This window comes from Schistocerca piceifrons, chromosome 3, assembly GCF_021461385.2.
Source record: "Schistocerca piceifrons isolate TAMUIC-IGC-003096 chromosome 3, iqSchPice1.1, whole genome shotgun sequence".
NCBI classification, from domain to species: domain Eukaryota; kingdom Metazoa; phylum Arthropoda; class Insecta; order Orthoptera; family Acrididae; genus Schistocerca; species Schistocerca piceifrons.
Genome location: NC_060140.1, coordinates 876395803 through 876409760, shown reverse-complemented (window position 1 = coordinate 876409760; position 13958 = coordinate 876395803). Strand labels below are relative to the sequence as shown.

General features: G+C 37.0%; 1 protein-coding gene across 1 annotated transcript in view; it reads left to right on the top strand.

The window, feature by feature from the left end:
* The window catches only part of LOC124789295 (beta-1,3-glucan-binding protein-like), a 129071-nt gene that overhangs the window by 99346 nt on the left and 15767 nt on the right, over positions 1–13958 (top strand). Inside the window, exon 8 of the mRNA XM_047256608.1 lies at positions 2369–2470. Within this exon, the coding sequence (XP_047112564.1) occupies positions 2369–2470 (102 nt within the window). The remainder of the gene's footprint in view (positions 1–2368; positions 2471–13958) is intronic.

Below are 13958 nucleotides of genomic sequence, written 5' to 3'. Positions count from 1 at the left end.
GATATCATCATATTTGTAATCAACACCTCACATTCTTATGTTAATTTTAATTAGATATTTGATGATCGTAGCAGCCAAAATGTTATAATGAATGTAAATATTTTAAGCAGTCTAGGGCCTTTTGTTTTAAAAAAATCCACTATTATTACAGACTCATTTAGAGAATTTATTTCCATTATTAATAACCACTTGAATTGCTGAAATGGGAGATCACTGCCCAAAACACATACATATCTAGGATTGAATATGAGCCTTTGAACTTGTAACATATTATAAATTTGATTTAGGATTATATAAACTTGTTAGTTCAGTTCCATTGTCTGACAAGTGAGAGAGAGCCCACTGAAGAAATTTTGTTTTATTGCGATGACATTTAAAAAAGCATTTTAAAATACTTTTGTAATTGTTGCAGTAAGAAAATAAAAGATGATAGTTTTCAGCACAATCTCCTCCGACAATGTCATTTTTTTTTACAATGAGGAAGTTATTCCTTTGCTGTCCTATAGATGTTGTGAAGCATAGGATTTTCCTTGAGAATATTGTAGGTTGTGTTAGCTCAGGAGCATAACAGTAGCTGTAGAATGCATTAAGGATACAGGATCATGCCAGCCAATGAAGCATCGACAGTGCTAAAACAGGAAAAAGACACTGAAAGAATAGGCTCTGCCTGCAAAGAAAAAGACAGGAATTACAGAACAAATATACTATATTGGAGTCAGAATAGTTATATACACTACGGTAGGAAATGTGAAGTGAAATAGACAAGGAATATTAAAATGATGAAATGTATCAGTAATTTATGTCAATGAATATGGTAATAAAACAGGAAAAAGTATATAAGAAATTACATTGTATGGGGAGCTGTGTGGAAGATTCTAAACATGTGTTAGTAAAAATATCATGAGAAGGAAAGTTGGTACTCACCACACAGCAGAGATGCTGAGTTGCAGATAGGCACAACAAAAAGACTCTCACAATTAAAGCTTTCAGTCATTAGACCTTTATCAACACAACGCTACACACACACACACACACACATACACACACACAAATGCAACTCACACACACAAATGCAACTCACACTCACGACTCAATTTTACATTTCTGTGGTTTGAAACACCACAAAAAATGAATCAGAGGTAAAAAATATATTTTAACTTTGTATTATGAAAATGTACAAATATATCACATCTATCAGTGTGTTTACATGTCTGCTCCATAAAATACAACAAACATGCATGTAAATGACAAATAAAGACTCATGCCTCTCCCAAACCTTGTCCAAAGCCCAAAATAAAATCAGAGGACATTTGCAGTATTCAACACTTGAGAGTTACAAAGTATGGCTGCCATGTCTCACTTGCCACAATAAAGAATTAAATTTGAATTTCATAAAATCTTAGACCAACACCATGATTATTTGTCGATGGATGGCTCTAACCAAGGGAACAATCTTGACCTCTTTGTCATTTGCTTTCATCTTGTTCAGGACATTCACTTAATAAAACAAGTTTAGTGTCCGTGATGTAGAAGTACATGCAGTTTGAGCTATGAAAGTTATTATCTGCTCTTGCTCCCTGATGCCACTGCAAGCCATTCAGTGAGTGAATGTACCCCGCAGACAAACCAGCTCAGTCCATGTAAAACAACCTCCTTTGCCTACAATCTCTAGGTAAGGTGGTGGAATTTTGTTGGAGCAGTTGGGGCAATGAACTGCACGCACGCACAACAGCCAATGGGGCCTGTACAGTACCAACAGTGGTAGACTGTGCAGGCCCTCACACAAGTAGTGACATCTTGCGAGAAAGAATCAGGAGTCACTGTGAAGAGAAGTGGCTGCAAGTTAGGAAAAACAAGTTTTGGCTGTGGAGTAACTCCTTCCAACCATTGTGAGAAAATGATATCCTATTAACTCACATCCATATTGAGTACCTGAGACACGTGGTTTTCTCTGAAGCATAAAAATTTTAAACAGTGCACACAGTCTGTTAAGCACAGGGCTGCCCATCATTTGAACAAGTTGTTGCTCTCTGATTTGAGTGATGTATCTTAAGTTGTCAGATGCCTGTTAATTTTTTTGCCTCTCATCCTGACACCTACTATAAGTTCTAGAGAGTGACAGTTGGTACCTCAAGATGAGTTATACCATAAAGGTTTAAAAGTTTTCTCTTATCTAGTTCTTCACAGACTATCATTCAATTTAATATGATATGATATATACAAATACATTAATAATTAATTTCACCATATATTTATTTGCTAGGCAAATTTAAATATTAGCAAATGACCACTAATAATCATATTGTAATGTATCTGTAGTCTTACAGTAAAAAATACTTTCTGCTATGCAACACACCTTTTATTACAGTTCTACATTACTTTGGGTGTTGGAGTTGGAGGACATCTAGAATTTCCTGATGGGTGTTTATCACATAAGCATCCAAAGCCATGGAGAAACAGGGAAACAAAGGTAAAATACACATTGGCTTCAAGTATATTTCATTCCTAACTTGTAAAATTACTGCATTAAGTGTTTCATTGATCACATTCACTATATATTTATGTGATATGGAATGCTTGAACTGGTTTACAAATACAACACTTTATGTCACTGACTCTACAGTTCACATGCTGTCAGGCCTGATAATCTAGTGTTAATGCCTGGAAACGGAGAGTTCACAGGATCAATTCGTGGCTGGGCCACAGATTGTTTACAGTCTATCTTTAAACTATACTTAACTTCTCAATGATGTGAGAAGTGTTGTGGCCTTCACCATTACTATTAAGTCATGTCTGGGTGTTACATGTGGTAGTATTGAGGTTCCCATGTGGAAGTAAAGAACACTTTATTCATGGCACAAAATCAAAGTCATGTGCCAAGTGTAACATAACTTCTGTTTAAAACAACCGTTTGAAGTATGTGTCACTTAACTGTCTGCAGATAATTCTACTTTGTTAATGGTAACAATACATGGTGTATCAAAAAGAATTATCCAGTTTAAAGAAATCATAACTATTATGTTATTTGAGATACACTATCAAAAGTATCTGGACACCTCCAAAAACATATTTTTTTCTGTATTAAGTGCATTTTACTTCCACCTACTGCCAGATACTCCATATCAGTGACCTCAGTAGTCCTTAGGCATCATGAGAGAGCAGAATGGGGTGCTTCACGGAACTCACAGACTTTGAACGTGGTCAGGTGATTGGGTGTCACTTGTGTCATATGCGAGATTTCCACACTCCTAAACATCCCTAGGTCTATCATTTCTGATGTGTTAGTGAAGTGGAAATGTGAAGGGAAACATACAGCACAAAAGCATACATGACAACCTCGTCTGTTGACTGACAGAGACCGCCAACAGTTGAAGAGGGTTGTAATGTGTAATAGGCAGACATCTATCCAGACCACCACACAGGAATTCCAAACTGCATGAGGATCCACTGCAAGTACTATGAAAATTAGGTGGGAGCTGAGAAAACTTGGATTTCACGGTCGATCAGCTACTCGTAAGCCATACATCATGCTGGTAAATCATAAACGACACTTCACTTGGTGTAAAGAGCATAAACATTGGACAACTGAACAGTGGAAAAATGTTGTATGGAGTGACGAATCACAGTACACAATGTGGCAATCCGATGGCAGGGTGTGGGTATGGTGAATTCCCACTGAATGTCATCTGCCAGTATGTGTAGTGCCAACAGCAAAATTCGGAGGCGGTGTGTTATGGTGTGGTTGTTTTTTTCATGGAGGGGCTTGCACCCCTCATTGTTTTGCATGGCACTATCGCAGCACTGGCCTACTTTGATGTTTTAAGCACCTTCTTCCTTCCCACCGTTGAAGAGCAATTTGGGGATGGCAGTTGCATCTTTCTACACAATCGAGCACCTGTTCATAATGCATGGCCTGTGGCAGAATGGTTACATGACAATAACATTCCTGTAATGGACTAGCCTACACAGAGTCCTGACCAGAATCCTATAGAACACCTTTGGTATGTTTTGGAATGCTGACTTCATGCCAGGCCTCATCGACCGATATCGATACCTCTCCTCAGTGCAGCACTCCTTGAAAAATGGGTTGTCTTCCAGCACCTGATTGAACATACGCATGCAAGAGTGGAAGCTGTAATCAAGGCAAATGGTGGGCCAACAGCATATTGAATTCCAGCACTACCAATGGAAGGCACCACTTGTAAGTCATTTTCAGCCAGGTGTCCAGATACTTTTGATCACATAGTGTATGTGCATGAGAAATTTACTGTTGGAAAGGGCAATCTCTCGAGTTTTACATTTTGCGTGGTGTGGGTCATTAATAACTGTTTAGTATGATTTTCATACTAGGAATGGTGTGGATCCTCCTACAGCACAGAGCATTAGACAATGCCATGAACACTTGTGAGAAACAGGTTATTTGTGTAAAGGCAAGTCACTGGGCCGTTCCCGAGTATCTGACACGGGTGTTGAACGCATCCGCCATAGTTTCTCAAGGAATCCACAAGAATCCATTTGCCATGCATCTCAACAGCTCAACATGCCCCCAATGTCCATCTGGTGTGTGTTGCATTGACATACAAAATTTAACTACTGCAAGCTCTTCACGAAGGTTTGGTGTACTGTAATTGTGTTTTTGGCAACATTCCATTTAAATGGAAAGGTGGACCATCATAAAGTGAGAATATGTGATATGGTACAACCACATGAAGTTGTACATCATGAGGGGGACTCTCCAAAATTTAATGTGTTTTGCGCAGTTTCACGGAAAACGGTGTATGATCCATTTTTCTTTGCTGAGAACACTGTTACAGGAAGCACATATCTCAATATCCTTGAGAACTTTCTTTTCCCAAAGTTGGAGACTGATTTGAATGACTTTATTTACCAGCAGGAGGGGGCACTGCCACACTGGCATCTGGAAGTGCGGGAATTTTTAAATCAAAGGATTACTGAACGATGGACGGTCGCACTGGACCAAATGATCCAGCCTTACATTACTAGCCTCCAAGGTCACTGGACCTGACTGTATGTGATTATTTTTTGTGGGCTCTTGTGGGATTCTGTTTATGTGCCTCCATTACCAACAACAATGAATGAACTGAGACATCGCATAATAGCAGCTGTGGAAACTGTAACACAAGACATGCTCACTGCATTGTGGGAACAATCTGAATACTGCATTGACATATGCAGTGCATCTCAATAGGGGTATATTAAAGACCTATGGAAAGGTATGAAAAAAACTAACACTTTTTGAGTTTCCCATTCATCAAAATATAAAATTCATTGTATACGTTTATTAGTTTCAGAAATATAGATATGCCAAACCAAATTATTCTTTTTGATACACCCTGTATATAGGACACCTTCAGGGGACCTTCACCTCTTTTCAAAGCTCCTTAACTTGCTTTTAATGACCTGTTTAAATGTAAAGTAGATGTCATAGAATATGGAGATTTCAGTATATAGTTCAATATATAATACAATATTAATATCAGTTTTCTAATATGCCGCACTGTGAAGACAGGCCTTTAAAATTAGATATATACCTACAACCTCATCCCAGCGGTCAGCTTTCCTACCAGATTAACTCCAAATTCAACCATCCTAACTGAAAAAATTTTTGCAGACCAAGGGAAAGTGAGCAGTGTCATTATGGGTAAAATACTAAATGGTTTCTCTGTTGTTGATAGTCAGAGAATTAATTTTAATAATGTGAATAGTTTCCAGAATAAAACTGAACCCTAACAGAAGGTAATCAGACCCAGAAGTGAAGAAATGATTGAGACCTTTAAATCATGCCTCAGAGATCTAAACTGGAGGCACATCTATTGTAAAAAAGATGTCAGTTCTAAATATAACATGTTGAGCACTGAAATTATGGCAATATTTGAAGATTCCTTTCCAAAAATAGTTTACAGGAACTGACCCAAAGGAATCACAAAAAAGCCACGGATCATAAAGTGGATAAGGATATCTTGCAAACAAAAATGAGATTTGTACGCAACAGCAAAAAATTCAGGCACCCCTACCCAAATAAATCATTATAAAAAGTACTTTAAAATATTAATCAAAGTAATCAAGCAGTTGAAAAGATTACATCTGAGCTCCAAAATCGACCAACCTTGTCATAAAATCAAAAGAGTGTGAGGCTGATAAGGAATGAGACAAAGTGCCAACTGTCTGAGTAAAACCAAAGACTTTCTCTTAAATATTGATGATAAAAATATAAGCAACCAAGATGTAATAGCAAAAAATCTTCAGTGGCCATTTCCACTACTACTTAACAATTAGGCTGCAAGGGATCCTTATAAAGTGCTGTGGAAATACTGTAATAATTTTTTCCTAATCCTGTAAGAGAGAGAAATGTACCCCTTTAACTAGAAATGAATTAAAGAAAACCATTGCCTCTTTAAAAATCAGAAGATTGTCAGTTATAGATAATATTCCATTACATTTCTAAAAGCCTATTCAGATCATTTATGCTAAGTTTTGGTCCTTATACAGGGTGATTCTCATTAATGTTTAAACACCCTAACTGATTGTAGATGACACTGATGTAAGTAACTTAATATAAGACATATTGGGCTCACAAATGTTGGGAAATACCCAAAGAGTGGATGACAGGTGCTGGACATCTGACATCACCAGATGACATACCTCACTGAACGTGCAGTGCTTGGGCTTATTGATCCTATCCCTGCTGGTAGGTGGCAATGCTGTACTTTGCTGTGCTATGCTACTCTCTTTTTGAACACCTTTTGTAAATGTAATCTGTTGTAAAAGTAGAAGTTATTACCTTTTTTTAACAGACTTTATTTAGTAAATAAAACTTGGGTCATTTGGTAGTAGCAATGCCATTCGAAAGCTTTTACTCATTTGCTTGTGAGACAGTATACTAGGTTTTTGTTGTATTGTACTTTACAATAAATCAGCAAGGCTGCAAAACTGGTAAATGAAAGAATAAATATTACCTCAAAGTAAACACATAAATGTCTAAGCCAAAGAAAAAAAAAGAAAGAAAAAAAGTTTCTGCCATGCGGTTGACATGGGCCTGGAGACACACCAATGTTAATACTTAAGATGGGTTGGGATGATTAGGTGTGTCAGACCAATAAGCTCAACCACTGCACATTCTGTGAGGTATGTCACCTGGCACATGTTCAACATTTGTCATTCACATTTCGCATATTTCCCAACATTTATGGGCCCATGTGTCTTATATTAAATTAATTGTCTCAGTGTCACCTACATCGCTTCAGGGCTTTTTAATGTTAATAAGAATCACCATATATTTTATGCCTCTGTGTCTCTGGGTGCCTTCCCGGATTGAATAAAGCTTTAGTGAAGCCTCTTTACAAAAAAGGGGAACAACACAAGTCATGAACTACTGTCCCACCTCTCTTGATCACATTCCCCGATAGACTGAAATATGCCATTGTAAAACCATTGCATAAAAAGGGGGATACGTCGGATGTCAACAACTACTGCCCAATCTCTCTTCTGACAGCTCTATCAAAAATTTTTGAGAAAGTAATGTATCCAAGAGTAGCCTCCCATATTTGTAAAAATGAAGTACTAACAAAATGTCAGTTTGGTTTTCAGAAAGGCTTTTCAACAGAAAATGCTATATACGCTTTCACTGATCAAATATTAAATGCTCTGAATAACTGGACATCCCCCATTGGTATTTTTTGTGAGCTTTCAAAGGCCATTGATTGTGTAAATCATGGAATTCTTTTAGATAAGCTAAATCATTATGGTTTGAGGGGGGGCAGTGCACAAATGGTTTAATTCATACTTAACTGTAAGAATGCAGAAAGTCTAAATAAGCGGTTCATGTAATGTTAAAACAACAGCTGATTCCTCAAACTGGGGGGCTATCAAGTACGGGGTCCCACAGGGTTCGGTCATAGCTCCTTTACTGTTCTTGATATACATTAATGACTTACCATTCCGCATTGATGAAGATGCAAAGTTAGTTCTTTTTGCTGATGATACAAGTATAGTAATAACATCCAAAAACCAAGAACTAAGTGATGTAATTGTAAATGATGTTTTTCACAAAATTATTAAGTGGTTCTCAGCAAATGGACTCTCTTTAAATTTTGATAAAACACAGTATATACAGTTCCGTACAGTAAATGGCACAACTCCAGTAATAAACATAGACTTTGAACAGAAGTCTGTAGCTAAGGCAGAATTTTCAAAATTTTTAGGTGTTTCCATTGATGAGAGGTTAAACTGGAAGCAACATATTGATGGTTTGCTGAAACGTCTGAGTTCAGCTACATATGCTATTAGGGTTATTGCAAATTTTGGTGATAAGAATCTCAGTAAATTAGCTTACTATGCCTACTTTCATTCACTGCTTTTGTGTGGCATCATATTCTGGGGTAATTCATCGTTGAGTAGAAAAGTATTCATTGCTCAAAAATGTGTAATCAGAATAATTGCTGGAGCCCACCCACGGTCATCCTGCAGACATCTATTTAAGGATCTAGGGATCCTCACAGTAACCTCACAATAGATATATTCACTTATGAAATTTGTTGTTAATAATCCAACTCAGTTCAAAAGTAATAGCAGTGTGTATAGCTATAACACCAGGAGAAAGGATGATCTTCACTATGCAGGGTTAAATCTGACTTTGGCACAGAAAGGGGTAAATTATGCTGCCACAAAAGTCTTTGGTCATCTACCAAACACCATCAAAAGCCTGACAGACAGCCAACTAACATTTAAAAATAAATTAAAAGAATTTCTAGATGACAACTCCTTCTACTCACTGGCTGAATTTTTAGATATAAATTAAGGGGAAAAAAAACAACTTAAACATTAGTGTCATGCAATATTTTGTGTAATGTAATATCTTGTACAGACATCTTTTATTAACCTGACATGTTCCACATCATTACAAAGTGTCGTATTCATGATCTATGGAACAAGTATTAATCTAATCTAATCTAATCTATTGTATTACAGAATTGTGAGGCAGCTCTGTGAAAGACAGTTAGGTTTCCAAAAAGGTATACCCATAACTGAAGTTGTATTTTCTTTCAAGAAAGATGTACTGGAATCACTAGATTAAAAGATAAAGCCAGCTGAAATATTTTGTGATCTTCCCAAGGGTTTCAACTACATGCACATGAAAAGCAGGTAGACTCACATAATACTGGGTACAGAAAGCTGATAGAAACATGAAATTGACAGTAGTGAGATTTTTGGGGAAAATTTAAGTGAATATCGAAATGATAGCCAAAATGGAAATAGAGGTGGTGTATTTGTCGTAGTAGACAAGACACTCAAATTTACTGAGATAGAAACTGAAGCTGAAGGTGAGATTGTTTGGGCAAGACTCAGCATCAGAGGTGGGCATAAAATGATAACTGAATCCTTCTATTGCCCACGAGACTCACCCCCTGATGTAACCAAAAACTTTGGAGGAAACCTCAGTTCACTAGTACATTCCCCAATCATACTGTGATCACCAGTGGAGACTTTAATTATCCAACAATTAATTGTGAAAATTACACTTTTCTTAGTGGTAGGCATGATAAGACATCTTGTGAAGCATTACTAAATGCCTTCTGTGATAACTACCTACAACAGATAGTTAGTAACCCGACTCATAATGAAAATGTGTTGACTCTAATGGAAACAAATAGACCTGATCTTTTTGAGGATGTTCACATTGAAACTGGTATCAGTGACCAAGTTGTGGTTGTGACAACAATGATTAACAAAGTACAAAGGAAACTAAAACAAGCAGAAAGATATATCTGTTCATTAAGCAAGATAAAAAATCAGTAGTGTAATATCTTAGTGTGGAACTCGAAACTTTCAGCACAGACCAGAACCATGTAGAGGAACTATGGCTCAAGTTTAAAAGAATAATTGACCATGTACTGGATAGATATGTACCCAGTTGAACAATTCATAATGGGAGGGAACTTCCTTTGTATACAGTCACTTTAAAGAACTTCTACAGAAACAGAGATTACTGCATAATTGGCGTAAAACAAAGTGCAGGGCTGTAGATAGAGAGATGCTCAACGAAACATATTTGGCTGTTAAGAGAGCAACACATGAGGCCTTCAATGACTACCATAGCAGAATATTGTCAAATGATATTTCACAAACCCCAAAGAGATTCTGTTCATATGTAAAAGCTGTTAGTGGCATCGAAGTTAGTGACCAGTCCCTAGTGAATGATATAGGAACTGAAATTGAACGTGGTAAAGGAAAAGCTGAAATGCTAAACTTTATTTTCAAATGTTCCTTTGCAAAGGAAAACACAGAATTGCCCCAATTTAGTCCTTGTACCACTGAAAAGATGAGTGAAATAAGCATTAGTGTCAGTGGTGTTGAGAAGCAGCTAAAATCATTAAAATTGAACAGTTCCATGCCCTAATGGAATCCCTTTCAAATTCTATACTGATATTGTGGTGAGATAGACTCTCTTCTAATTATAATCTATCATGCAATGGAAAATACAGGACAAAATGTAACAATATATGAAAAGGATAGTTGCAACTCACCATATAGTGGAGACACTGAGTCACAGATGGGTGCAACAAAAAGATTGTCACAAAGTAATCTTTCAGCCAACACAGCCTTTGTCAAAAATAGATCACACACACACACACACACACACACACACACACACACACACACACACACACACACACACACACAAACGCACACAAAGGTCTTGTTGGCTGAAAGTTTACTTTGTGACAGTCTTTTTGTTGTGCCTATCTGCAACTCTCAGCATCTCCACTATATGGTGAGTAGCAACTATCCTTTTCATAACACTGTTATAATCTATCGTAGATCTCTTGAATAAAAAACCATGCCCAGTTCTTGGGAAAAAGCATAGGTCACACCTGCCTACAAGAATGGTAGTATAAGTGATCCCCAATAAAGTACAGTCCAATATCCATCACATCAGTTTGTTGTAGAATCTTACAACATATTCTGATCTCAAACATAATGAGGTACCTTGAGCAGTATGATCTCCTCAATGCCAACCAGTGTGGGTTCTGAAAACATGTATCACGTGGAACCTGATTCACACTTTTCTCACATGACATAACCTTAGATCAAGGCAGTCAGGTAGATGCAGTATTTCTTGATTTCTGAAAAGCATTTTACTCAGTACTCCATCTACTCTTATTGTTGAAAGATGATCATATGGGGTATCAAGCGAAATTTGTGACTGGACTGAGGACTTTTTGGTAGGGAGCATGCAGCACATTACCTTGGATGGAGAGTCATCTTCACATGTAGAAGTAACTTCAGGTGTGCCCCAGGGAAGTGTGTTGGGGCCCTTGCTGTTCATGCTGTATATTAATGATCTTGCAGACAATATTAACAGTAACCCCAGACCTTTTACAGATGATTCAGTTCTCTATAATGAAGTACTGTCTGAAAGAAGCTGCATAAGTATTCAGTCAGATCTCAATAAGATTTCAATGTGATGCAAAAATTGGCAACTTGCTTTAAATGTTCAGAAATGTAAAATTGTGCTTTTCACAAAATGAAAAAAAAACCTAGTATCCTATTACTATAATGTCATTGAGTCACTCTTCAAACTGTCCATCTTATACAAATACCTGGATGCAACACTTTGTATGGATATGAAATGGAATGAGCACATAGGCTTAGTAATGGGTAAAGCAGGTGGTAGACTTCAATTTCTTAGCAGTATCCTGAGGAACTGCCACCAGTCTACAAAGGAGATTGCTTATAAATCACTTGTGTGTCCAGTTCTGAAATATTGCTCAAGTGTGTGGGACCTACACCAGGTAGGACCAAAAGGGGATATTGAACATATACAGAGAAGTGCAGTGTGAATGGTCACTGGTTTTTGTGATCCATGGAAGAGTGTCACAAAGCTACTGAAGGAACTGAACTGTAAGAATCTCAAAGATAGATATAAGCTCTCCTGAGAAGTCTACTAACAAAGTTTCAACAATCGGTTTCAAATGATGACTCTAGGAATATACTACAATCCCCTACATATCATTCACACAGTGATCTTAAGGATAAGATTAGATTATTTACTGCACACACAGTGGCTTTCAAACAATAATTCTTCCTGTGCTCCAGAAGTGAAAGGAACAGAAAAAGACCATAGTAACTGGTACAGTGGGCTTTACCCTCTTCCATGCACCTCACAGTGATTTGCAGAATATAGATGTAGATGTATATGTGGATCACAAAATATGTCTCAACAAAACATACCACTACGACAATAGAAGGATGGTAGGAAACTGACTAAAATTCTCCCTCCAAGACAGGAAGCATAAGGAAGTTTTGAATGAAAGCAGCAAAACAGGAGAGGAGGTAAAGTCTGACTGGGGCACAGTACTCCTCGTAGTCCCCAAGAGATCTGTCCTTGGTCTGTTGCTACTTCTCAAATATATAAATGAGCTACCTGTGTCATACAAAACATGCAAGTTCAGTACATTTTCTGATGATACAAGAATTGTGATAAAAAATGAACAGTTCACTAGTCTAGAGGCTGATGTCAATAAATTACTAACTCTTAACCTGGTTCAAAATAAATTCACTGTCTGTAAGCCGGAGCAAAATTAATTATATCCAGTTCAGTTTGGAACTCGAATTCCCACAGGAGATACCTACTGTACAAGACAGTCAGCAATTAAAAAGGGTACACTGCATCAAAATCTTAGCTCCCTGCATAAATATCAGTTTAGCTGGGAACATCCTATACTCCAGGCTACAAAAACATTGTTCTTGAGTATTTTTGCCACAAGGACTATCTCATGTATTGACATACCAGTATCACAAAGTTCACTTACTTTGGGCTCTTCCCTCTTTCTGCAGAAAAATGTGTCCAAATTATAACAATATTATGTGAAGGAAAGTTGTTACTCACCATGTAGTGGAGATGCTGAGTCACAGATAGGCACAACAAAAAGCCTCTCACAACTTTCCTTCTCATAATATTGTTACATTACATCTTGGATTTTCTGTTGCCTGATTTTTGTTCAAATTATATGGTTCCTGCCTTGATCTCCTTAAGAAACTTGGGACACTTACTACAATTTCCCAATATATTTAATCCATTATGAGCTTCATTATTAACAATCCTGTGCACCTTAAAAGCAATTAAATGTACCATGATCACAATAAAAGAAATAAGGCTGATCTCCACTGTGATCTCAAAAATCTAACTCAGGCACAGAAAGATGTACAGCATTCCACTATTAAAACATTTAATTCATTGTCAAACAACACTGAAGGTTTATACATGAGGGTTATCTGGAAACTAAGGTTATGAGGCATGTAGCTTTAGCATTGAATGTTCATGGGGGATGTTGGCACCATTGTCATGCACTGGGAAGGCAGCAGAAGAAACAGGCATTCCCAACGATCAGTATCTCATTGGTTAGTGTTGTGGTGACTGCTAGAAATGAGTATTCTCATTTTTTTTTATCTTCATAGTTTTTTCTCCTTCTTTTAAATGTGTGTTGGCAATACTTAACATATTAATTCTTGTTTTGTTGCATTTTTACAGTTTTCTCAAATAAATGTACCTTTGATACAGTTATTTAGGGTTTTAACTGTGGTTTTCGTACCAAAAACAAATGACAGTGGGATCTGGTCTCACAAAAATTAATGCGCTGAGCTCTCCTGTAACTTTTTTAATAATTACATCTTCTGGCTATTTTTCACCTACAAGATTATGCCAAAACTAATTGTGGAATGGACATACAAAAAGTGTATTCCTGTAGCACATGAGCTGCTTTGCACCAAAGTCATTGTTCATGGTGTGCAGCATGATCTTGCAATTTGCTTTCAAAATATTGTAAAATGCTCACTCAGTCCAGTTTAAATGTTAATCAAGATCCATTTGTTTATATACATTTTATAAATGTGGCTTTCACTTTTAGATTGATACTGTTGGGCTTTCTGTCCATATA